Genomic DNA, 12,500 nt, shown 5'->3' on the forward strand with positions numbered 1-12,500 from the left:
GCAATTATTATTATTATTATTATTATTATTATTATTATTATTATTATTATTATTATTATTATTATTATTATTATTATTATTATTATGTTTTGATTAATAATACTACCCGTTATCTGCAAAACCCCGTCTCTTCCATTTGAAAACTTTGGCTATTTTATAAAATAAGTCATGCTGTTCATGACGTATGGGATGGTCCTGAATCGAGGTGCAATCATAAACTGTATAAAAAGCCATAAACAATTTATTTATACATAATACATACATAACATTTATACATGACTTGAAAGTAGAACTTCATGACTAAAATGACAAGTAAATTTAGGCAGTAAATTCTTCGTGGGTAAAGGCTGGAGAGGACCTCTACTCCAGAAGCTCCACCCTGTGCGAGTCTCGGCCGTGAACTAAAACTGTGAACAGAATGACAGCCCAAGGCGAGACAAGACAAAAATGAAAATCGGAACCAAACTGTCATGGGAACAACCCACTAGTTTTAACCAGTATTAATTTACCCGACAAAAGTTTTATTCTATAATTTAACAAAGTTTTATTTTAAAGATTAAAATACAAGTAAATATTTTACATTCTTCCACCCCAAGATAATTTTCAGAGAAAATTTTTAACCTACGTGGGATTGCGGGACAATGCATCAGCTAGAACATTGGCAGCTCCTTTAATATGAGTTATTTGAAACTGGTACTCTTGAAGAAGGAGACTCCAGCGCATCAGTCTTGCATTATGAGCTTTGATATTTCTCAGATAAGTTAAAGGACGATGGTCAGTCTCTAAAAAGAATGATCTTCCATATAGGTACTGTTGGAACTTTCTCACAGACCAAACAATTGCTAAGGTTTCTTTTTCAATGACTGAATACTTAAATTCTGAAGTTTGCAACTTACGACTAGCGTAAGCAATAGGAAATGGTATACCCTCGGAATCATATTGCAACAGTGCACCACCTATTCCATGATCACTTGCGTCTGTTCTCAGACCAAATGGCTTACTAAGGTCTGGTAATTGCAAAATAGGAGCATGTGTTAACTTTGCTTTCAACAACTCAAATGCTTCTCTCGCCTTAGCATTCCAGATGATTACATCAGGTTGATTTTTTTTAAATAATCAGACAGAGGAGCAGAGATACTTCCAAATTGTGGAATAAATCTTCTATAGAAAGAAACAGACCCTAAAAATGATCGTAATTGCCGTTTCTTACTTGGAAAAGGCATATCCACAATTGCTTGTACTTTATCTGGTAATGGTTGCAGAGAGTTCCTACCAATCTGGTATCCCAAATAGTGAATTACCTCGTAACCAAAACGACACTTAGAGGGACCACAAGTTAAATTCCAACTGCGAAGTCTGGCAAACACTTTCTCGAGGGCCACCAAGTGTTCAGGCCATGAGCTAGAGTGAACAAAAATGTTATCAAAATAAAAACTAACGTGGTCTAAATTTTTCAACACTTGGCGCATCAGACGTTTATATGTACTACAGACAGTACTTAATCCAAATGGCATTGAAATAATCCCCTATTAGTACTGAATACAGTATATTTCCGGCAGGATTCTTCCATTGGAACCTGGTAATAAGCTTTAGCAAGATCAATTTCCGACAAATATTTGCAGTTTGAAAATTTGTCTAAGCTCTCATCTATAGTAGGAATAGGTTCACAATCAAACACTGTTGCAGCATTTAACTGCCTAAAATCTATACACATCCGATAACTGGCATCCGATTTTTTACAAGCACAACCGGTGAACAATAGTTAGATATAGATGCTTCAATTATATCAAGCTCCAACAATTTATCAACTTCACGGTTGAATACCTCTCTTAAGTGATAAGGAACAGCGTAAGGCTTTCTCTTGACAGGCTCAGTGGTAGTTAACTGTATGGAATGACTAAAGTTTTTAACACAACCAGGTATATCACTAAGAACATCCTTATAGCTGTCTAACAAAATGGATAACTCTGCCTTTTGTTCTGTAGTTAGATAAGGATTCACATCAGGTTCAGTCCCAGACTCTATATCTAACACTGGCAAAGGAGAATCTGTACATTGAGTAACTACAGCAACCTGTACCAAATCCAGAGGTCCCATTAAAACCTTCTGTTCAAAAGGGGTAACCTCATCAAACACTTGCAAATTGTTAATAGTGGCCCTACGGTAATACTTTTTTAACATATTTACATGGAAAACTTTATGTTTATTCCTTACTTCTATAATATAATCAACCTGACCTTTCTTGCCAATTACCTTATATGGACCCTGCCACTGAGATAAGAGCTTATTAGTGTCGGAAGGTAACAGTAACAGAACCTCATCACCGATAACAAATTTTCTATCAGATGTTTTCAGATCATAATAAGTTTTATATTTGCTAAAATTAACCTTGGCATTCTGGAGTGCGATCTGTGCTGTTTCCTCTAACCTATCACGCAGATCCAACACATACTCATAAGAATTCCTAATTTCTTCATTAAAGTCCTGATTAGTAAACAACTCTTTCAATATGGATAAAGGACCTCTCACATTTCGTCCATAAATCAGTTCAAAAGGAGAAAATCCTAAAGTATTGTTAGGGATTTCTCTAACAGCAAATAAGGCACACGGAAGGTATCTGTGCCAACAGCGAGGATAATCTGAACAAATCTTTTTAATTATACTTTTCAATACCCCATTAAAACGCTCACAATACCCATTAGCCTGTGGATGGTATGGTGATGTAAAAATTGGCTTTATATTAAGTAACTTATGCACTTCTTCCATCACTGAAGAAACAAACTGACGTCCTCTATCTGATAGAACCTCTTTTGGGATACCTATACGTGTAAAGATACTTAATAGGGCTTCAGCACAAGAAATAGAATCTATTCTCTTTAGAGGGATAGCCTCAGGGTAACGGGTAGCACAATCAACTAATGTCAAAATAAACCTATGACCGTCCTCAGAAGGGGGTGACAAAGGCCCAACTATATCAACTGCGACCTTTGCAAAAAGCTCGGTTATTATAGGTACTGTTTGAGGTGGTGCCTTCTTGACACGACCTTGGGAAGTAGTTCTTTGACATATATCACATGATCTACAATAGCGCAGGATGTCAGCTGTAGCACCTGGCCAAAAGTACAATGCAAACACTTTGTCTTTAGTTTTACAGTTACTAAAATGTCCAGCCAACAACGAATCGTGAGCTATTTTCATAATTAATTCCCTGAACTTTCGTGGTACCACTAGAACTTTTACTCCTAACATCACCCTATTGTTACTCTGTATACACTTCCTATAAAGGAAACCTTTGTCAATAATGTACTGGTAAACATTTCCCTTGGATATTTCAGTAATATATTTATCAAGCTTCTCACGAATGCTCTGCAAAGAAGGGCAATTCGTTTGCTCTTGCTTAAAATCCGACACACTCACGTTTAAGTCACCAAGAACCTTAGATTTATTTGTAATCAGGGGAGCAGGACGAGTACTATCGGCTTTTACTTGACCTCTGGTCATAACAGATTGGCAGGTAGAGATATCATTATCCTCCACTTGTCCTATAAGCACACCACAAAACTTAATGGGTGCCTTTACCACTTCAGTCCATCCCGTAAAATAATCACAAGCAATATGACACTTAACCACAGGGAATTTATCAGTTCTACCCAAATAATCACTAACTGACGCAAATTTGGTGTGTTCATCAAAAGGTATGGATGGTAATAACTGTTCCGACACAACTATACAAGTACACCCAGTATCACGTACCATGGTCGAAATATTAGCACCATTTACCTTGCAATTTTCAAATTTCAAAGAGCCAGATACAGTAGAGCCAAAAACAAAATTAACTTTATGGGGAACGACATTACCAACTCCGGAATCGTCACTCGTATGATCAGAACTAGTTATAAGATTATGAATCATAGGATTCTCCTTCCTTATCAAAGATTTATTCTGAGGACACTGTGGTCTTATATGACCTTCTAAACCGCAACTATGACAAACTATTTTCCTTTTTACTTTTGTAATATTTGGCTGTACGACTGAATGATCAGAATTCTTTAATGAATTAGTGTTATTGACCACAGACTTCCTCGAACTACTTTTAGACAATTTGGTATACAAGTTATGAGCAGCCGCATAAGTATCTGCCTCGTTAATCAATTCATCAAAAGTATGCCACTTTCTATCTTTAAGGGTACTGCGCAACTCGGGAGTTACTGAAGCTAATAATTGGTCACACAATATGAAATCCGATAAAGATTCATAACTATTATTTACCTTCGATGTTTCCAACCAATGATTCAGGAGTCTACGTAAAGTAAAGCCAAACTGTCGAAAAGTCTGATGGGGGGAAATACGAGCATGCCGAAATTCAGTTCTATAATAATCAGAGTTCATATAATAAGCATTCAACAACTCTTTCTTCAAATCAGAATAAGTGCCAGTGGCTTCGGAAGGAAGCGTTATATAAACCTCCCTTAGCTTGCCTTGTAATAACGGTAACAGTCTAATTACACCATCAGCTTCTAAATCCCATCCATTTGCTTCGCAAATTCTCTCAAAATAGGAAAGAAAAACACTAAAATCATCACCCTCTTTAAAACTAAGCAATTTTATTTCATCAAAAGAAAGTCTGGGACAAGTGCTAGACACAGTGGGAGCTACAGCTCTCTTCGCAAGCATGTCTATTTCATGCCGCCGGTCTTTACTTCTCTCTTCTAATTTTCTAAGTTCTAACTCTCGTTCGGCTTCGAGCTTTTTATACTCACGCTCTTGTGCTCGCTCTTCTCTCTCAATATTTTGTTGACGAGTGATAAACTCTACCGCATCATCACCAGCTAAACCAAGATCCGTAGCAAGTTCTCTTAGTTTTGATAAACTAGACATGGTAATAGGCAATAATTAACAAAAAAATAAAAAATATGAGTTCACAAAAAAAAATAGACCGCAACGTTATAGTGGACTTAGCTCAATATAGTAAGCCCTGGGTTTAAGGCAGGCAATTATACTTATGTCATTACATAATAAACACGAACCTAGCCTTGTTCCTTAAACCAGGATAAGTAACAATAGTGCTTGGTATAACGACAATACACAACAATTTTCGCAACACAAGGCCAGTCTCCCACACGACCTCAATGGCACAGTAATGAAAGCACCCATAAAACTTAGGACCCCACACCTGACACCAAATGTAGAATTATTTAAACAAATGTAAAATAAGTCATGCTGTTCATGACGTATGGGATGGTCCTAAATCGAGGTGCAATCATAAACTGTATAAAAAGCCATAAACAATTTATTTATACATAATACATACATAACATTTATACATGACTTGAAAGTAGAACTTCATGACTAAAATGACAAGTACATTTAGGCAGAAAATTCTTCGTGGGTAAAGGCTGGAGAGGACCTCTACTCCAGAAGCTCCACCCTGTGCGAGTCTCGGCCGTGAACTAAAACTGTGAACAGAATGACAGCCCAAGGCGAGACAAGACAAAAATGAAAATCGGAACCAAACTGTCATGGGAACAACCCACTAGTTTTAACCAGTATTAATTTTACCCGACAAAAGTTTTATTCTATAATTTAACAAAGTTTTATTTTAAAGATTAAAATACAAGTAAATATTTTACAGTATATATGTGTGTATTTGCATATATGTCAAGTATATTGATAAAGCAATGAAGAAAAACCTCTGTAATTAATTATGGGTTATTAAACTATTTGGAATGAAAAGTATTTATTCTTATATATTTTCGATCACATATATCCAATTGGACTTTGGATCAGGAGAGGACAAAGTAAACCGTAATATTTGAAGAGGATTTAACTTCGTCACATGAAAGATCCAAGGTAATATTTCTAGTCCTTTTTGTAGAGAAAACCTATAAAGGTAAATTCGCATGATATGTGTCACATCACGCCTAGAATCATGAGGGCTTCTACAAACCCCTTGGCTGAGGCGGCTCTCTGCAACATCTTCAAATACGAGGATTGGATTGAGTGAGCGAGTGCATGTAGGAAGCATGAAGAATATTGAAAGGAGAAGGAAGTTCTAGGGCGAGGAATAAAGGAGGGTTTGGGAAAATGGACGATGGTGTCCAAGGTAGATGAATGCATGTAAGGAAAAAGAGATTTAGAAACATAACTGTGGAAGGAATGGGGGAGTTACCAGAATAGAAGTGAGGAGAACTCGAAGCCTGAAAGGGAAAAGGGGAGGTTTGTAAGCATCAGAGTATGCCAGCATTATATTTTTTGGCAAATTTTAAGGTATGAATGTATTTTGAACTCCTTTAAGAAACTACAGTAATTTGATATATCTATATCGAATATATATATATATATATATATATATATATATATATATATATATATATATATATATATATATATATATATATGGATAGATGGATAGATAAATATGTATATATATGTACATATATATATATATATATATATATATATATATATATATATATATATATATATATATATATATATATATGTGTATATATATATATATATATATATATATATATATATATATATATATATATATATATATATATATATATATATATATATATGTATATATATATATATATATATATATATATATATATATATATATATATATATATATATATATATATATATATATATATATATATATATATTTGATATTACCAAAGACTTGAATTTAATATTCTTTCGAGAAAATTTCAGTGTATGAAATTAATATCTAATATCATTTGACAGCATTATTTCAATATATTTCATTGGACATATTTCCTTAATTCTTACTTTTTTTAATTTCCGATAATACAAAAAAACTAGATTTAATTTTTTTTCTGAAAAAATTATGGTATGAAATTATTCTACCCATATTTATGTAAAAACATTATTTCAGTATATTCCAAAGGACATTATTTTCATTTATTTATTTTAAATTTTCTATAATCCCTAAATATTTTTTCGGACAAATTTAATGGCAAGAAATCATTCCAAATCCATTTATGAAACTATATTAACCTTATATATTTTAGAGGATATTTAGTTTTTCTTTTCTTTATTTTGAAATCACGATATTTCCCAATATGTGTTAATATATACAAACAATTAGATGATCATGGAGCTAAGTAAAGGATATAAGTTTAATTCATAAGAACTCTGTACAAGTGCTTTCTTAAGCGCGGTTTACACGGGCGAACAGCTCGTCGATCCTGGTTCGACAATCCTGTGTTTGAATTAATGTTCGAGCGTGTAAACGGGCTATTTGGTTGTCGAGCGCGCTCGCCGATCGGCTCGATGAAAGTCAGGCTCATCTTGACTTTTGTGGGCGGATCTACATTGTTTGACGAACGGTGTGAACGTGTGAACGGGTGTCGAGCATCGAACCTCAGTTGTCATTCAAACCTGCTAGAGGAAACACCATTAAAGAAATGAATTATGGCTGCCATTAATGAAAGCAAGAATGAGAAGGAAGTCGTACTTGATTTCATACATGCATATCGGGCTCATCCAGCTTTAGGGAAAGTTGAATCAAAAGACTATTCCAATAAAGTAACCAGAAACAAAGGAATAACGGCTCTGCATGAAATATTGAAAGAACTCGAGCCTGACTGCACACGAGACGCCGTGACGAAGAAAATAAATTCTTCCTGATGCTAAATAGCGTAAAGTGACACTTGGTATTTTAGAATGATTTATTGTTAATTTATTCTCATCATTTATTTATTTCCTTATTTCCTTTCCTCACTGGGCTATTTTCCCAATTGGAGCCCTTGGCCTTATAGCATCTTGCTTTTCCGAGTAGGGCTGTAGCTTGGCTAGTAATATTAATAATAATGATAATAACAAGCAAGTTGGTGTGTGAAAATTACTCTCTTTTTAGTAGCCAGTCCTTCGTCCACTTTGATCTTTTTTTCCTTCTTAGTGCCACTGCTAAAGCAATGGCTATCAAATCATCCTGGTCGAGAGACATGTTTACGTTGTTTTAGCACGAGGCACACTGAGTTTCGATGTACTGTCTGAAAGCTCTTCGAGCCGTTCTACAAATAGGTTCGACAACCGGGCTCAGCGAGCTGTTCGGCCGTGTAAACCCACCTTTACGCAGCATCATCCTAAAAATTTTAAAATTCGAAACCACATGTATAATGATTATATGGAACATTATATGACTGAGGGATTTGCTACACAGTAGACTAAAACAGCAATATATATATATATATATATATATATATATATATATATATATATATATATATATATATATATATATATATATATGTATATGTATATATATGTTGATTGGCACAATATTGAGTATAAAAATATGATATCCGGTATTCCTCAGGGTAGTGTTCTTGGCCCATTACTTTTCATACTATATACACATGACATGTGGTTTGGCCTAGAAAACAAGCTTGTTGCATATGCATATAATACTACTCTCTTTGCATCAATTCCATCACCTGAATGTAGATCTGGGGTTGGTGAATCCCTTAATAGAGATTTAGCTAAAATTATTGCATGGTGCAAATTATGGGGTATGAAGTTGAATTCTAACAAAACTCAAAGTATGATTGTAAGTAGGTCAAGGACGGTGGCTCCTCAACATCCGGATCTCAGTATTGATAATGTTTCTTTAAATTTGTATGACTCTTTCAAAATTTTAGGCGTGATTCTTGACAGCAAATTTACTTTTGAGAAACATATAAGGTCTGTGTCTTCTTCAATTGCACAAAAAAATGGCTTATTGAGAAAGTCTTACAAGATTTTCGGTGATCAATCAATTCTGAAGAAGTGTTTTAATTCTCTCATTTTACCTTGTTTTGATTATTGTTCTCCTGTCTGGTGGTCAGCTGCTGATTCTCATCTTAATTTGTTGGAGAGAAACTTGCGGTCTATTACATTTTTTATTCCTGATCTAGATATTAATCTTTGGCATCGTCGATCAATTAGTTGATTATGCATGTTGCATACGATTTTTCATAACTCTGACCATCCTTTACATTCAGATCTCCCTGGACAATTCTATCCTGTTTGTAATACTAGGCAGGCAGTTAATTCTAATAGCCAAGCCTTCTCCATCATTAGGCATAATACTACATATTATTTCGGAAGTTTTATTCCAGCTGTTACCAAATTGTGGAATGATCTTCCCAATCAGGTAGTTGAATCAGTAGATCTTCAAAAGTTTGAAGTTGGAGCAAATGTTTTTATGTTGACCAGGCTGACATAAGTCTTTTTATAGTTTATATACGACATATCTGTTTTTGACGTTGGTAATAGTTTATATAAGATATATCTGTTCAGACGCTGTTACTGTTTTTAGAATGATATATTGTTAATTATTTCTCACCATTTATTTATTTCCTTATTTCCTTTTATCATTGCGCTATTTTTCCCTATTGGAGCCCTTGGGCTTATAGCATCTTGCTTTTCCAACTAGGGTTGTAGCTTGGCTTGTAATATATATATATATATATATATATATATATATATATATATATATATATATATATATATATATATATATATATATATATATATATATATATATATATATATACATACACACACACACACACACACACACATATATATATATATATATATATATATATATATATATATATATATATATATATATATATATATATATATAGTTTCACCAAGATTCAATTCAGCCTTGTCAATATCAAATTAATGTTTACAGAATAGAATGTTTACGAGAACTTTGCAAACATTTGCACAACTCTTGAGAGTAGCGTGAGTTGTATGTCGGTTCAAAGGGAGACAATCTCAAGATATGAATTTATGTAACATTATCATTAGTATTAAAATGAGGAGATTACCCAACCTAATGATTCAACCTCGATTCTTACATTGCTGGTCACGTAAGGTAATACAGCTTACGGAATGAGGTTTTTATTGTAGTTTAAGTTAGTTTTAAACCTCTTTATAGTTATTCATGTGCAGGAATGTAATTATTTTTCTTTTTGTTATATACCCTTTCTAAAAATAACTTTATCTTATTGATGGTCTTTGAGATTAGTGGACCTATTCTTCAGAGGCATATTTTATAAAGCATTCTTTATAAATTTCCTTCCTTTAATCAAATGTATTTTTCTTTCATCTATAGCTTTTGTATTTCTTTTCAAAAAGCTTCAAAGGTTTACCTAAAGCTTCCAATAAAAGGTCAACGGAATACACAATGTAAACTCTGAAACATTTTATGACATAAACATTTTTACATTATAAGAAATAGATATGACACTGAGCTGCCAGATACTGAAAATTTCTCAAGTAAAACTATTTCATTGTGTCTTGCACCTATGTGAACCGAACATAAGGTCTTTTCGAGGTAGCCGGAAAATTCGTAAAAAGACAACTCGTCGCCAGACAATTGGTAGACAGACAATTGAATGAGAGGAAAATTGGTAATTTAGACAATTGGTAGATTGGACAACTAGTCGACAATTTATAAAAAAAAAAAAAAAAAAAAATTCATAAAGAATAAAACGAACACCATCTATATGCAGAATATAGTAAAAGAAGCTAATTAAAAAGCAATTATTTAAACTCTGTTCTCTTTGATAGAATCTCCAAATTTTTCTTTGCACCATATATAGAAATATCTTCATTTTCGTAAAGTAAAAAATCATCACCTCTCAGAGTTTTTAAACAAGTCTTCCTCACGAACAACGGGTCTTTTTCAACTTTAAACTCCAGTTCAAGGTGCTTGGACAATATATCTACAAATACCTTGATGATATGTTAAAATTGTTATAAACTTTTTTCAATTTTCAACTTCAATTCAAGTCAAATCTCTTTTTCATCTTTTTTCAACCCTTCAGCACCATAGATTTCGTGAAAAGAGAAAGTGGCAGCAGGTAACTTTTATTCGAAGGGTATTCATATACTGTTGACAAAACTAGGAAAACGGGGACTCATTGGAAATATTTGAATCATATTATATGTTATGCAAGATTAATAATAGTGGACAACATAATTACTGGAACGTCATCGGAACACTCTCATCCAGCTACACCAGTACAAAATAGTGTCGTTAAAATTAAAGAAGAAATACAGATACGTGCTGAACAATCTGAACAGTTGCCTACTTCCACAATCAATGATGTAACTTCCGATATGTGCTTAATTCTTGCAGGAGCATTACCGAAAAAGGAATTCCTAAAGCGTACAGTGCGCCGAAAAAGACCCGTTGTTCGTCAGGAAGACTTGCTTAAAACTCCGAGAAGTGATGATATTTTTACTTTACGAAAATGAAGATATTCCTATATATGGTACTAAGAAAAATTTTGAGATTTTAGCAAAGAGAACAGAGTGGTTCTGCGATGGTGCCAGCAAGGCTAGCACCGGGGACAGTTCAGTCGACATAATGTCGGCTGTGATGGTGGCCAGCAGCTCGCCTGTCGCCAGCTGTTGGTAGCTTACCAGCTGCCGGCAGGTTACCAGCTGTTGGCTTACTCAGTGCTAGGAAGAATAAAAGACAAATATTTGTGTATCCCACCCACACCATTTGCTGTGACCTCCCTACAATATTAAATCATAGAGTTTCCTGATCAGGGAAACTCAACTATAAGGGTTCTACCCGTTTAGGGTTAAAAGTGTAATACCACCAGCCCTTCAAAATATTTAATATTATACGGTAGAAGACAAATGATTTCTAATCAGAATATTGTAGAAACTATATTTTTACAATATGATAATGGTCACTGCAAACACCCGAGCAAGGATACCCAAAATATATTGAAAATAACTACTTGTATAATATATAGAATAATTTTCTATCTGCAGTATATCCTATACTGCAAATATACTGACTACCTGTATAAACATATACTGTAATTCAGCCGGCATAGCTAGCTCTGCCAGCACAACCAGCATTCTAGCTAAAGGGAGAGAGACAGCATGGAGTGAAGGCTTCTTTATTACTGTGTATGTATAAAGTAATTAAGGATGTAAAAGTATAATTTACTACTTTTCTCCAGAAAGAAGATTCAAATAGAAGGAGAGAATGTAACATTCAAGCTTCCATCCAACCACAGTACTATCGCCAGTAGAATCCAGCTGGCACCTAGTCGGCAGGCTAGCGCCCGGCAGTGCTAGTACAGTAGGCGTGCTGCCGACTGAGTCAGCACCTATCTGTGCCGGCTTGGCCGGTGGTAATACCCTGACAACAGAACTTGGGGCCAGCAGTGCAATGGAGAACTGAAGAACCTAGAGCCATCATGGCTGCCGGCAGCCGCCATGACGGCTGCCATGCCGACAGATGGCAAGACTACTAGCAGCTTGCATAGCCACCGGCAGCCGTCATAACTGCCGACAGTATGCAAAACACATGGTCACCGGCAGCTAACATGGCCGCAGGCAGTTGTCATGGCTGTCTACAGCTATCATAGCCGCTGATAGCCGGACAACAGCTGCAGAGAGGGAGTCTGGCTGGCCTCCGTAACCCACCGGCAATGGTGAGG

At 34.8% G+C, this 12,500-nt stretch overlaps 1 protein-coding gene across 1 annotated transcript in view; it reads right to left on the reverse strand.

The window, feature by feature from the left end:
• The window catches only part of LOC137636814 (uncharacterized), a 16,335-nt gene extending 11,457 nt beyond the window's left edge, over positions 1-4,878 (reverse strand). The window contains exons 1-4 of the mRNA XM_068369171.1: positions 1,799-4,878; positions 1,211-1,401; positions 897-1,007; positions 626-782 (exon numbers count right to left, since the gene is read on the reverse strand). Coding sequence (XP_068225272.1) covers positions 626-782; positions 897-1,007; positions 1,211-1,401; positions 1,799-4,878 — 3,539 coding nt within the window. The remainder of the gene's footprint in view (positions 1-625; positions 783-896; positions 1,008-1,210; positions 1,402-1,798) is intronic.
• Between the last annotated feature and the right edge of the window lie 7,622 nt (positions 4,879-12,500).

Source organism: Palaemon carinicauda, unplaced genomic scaffold, assembly GCF_036898095.1.
Source record: "Palaemon carinicauda isolate YSFRI2023 unplaced genomic scaffold, ASM3689809v2 scaffold397, whole genome shotgun sequence".
NCBI classification, from domain to species: Eukaryota; Metazoa; Arthropoda; class Malacostraca; order Decapoda; family Palaemonidae; genus Palaemon; species Palaemon carinicauda.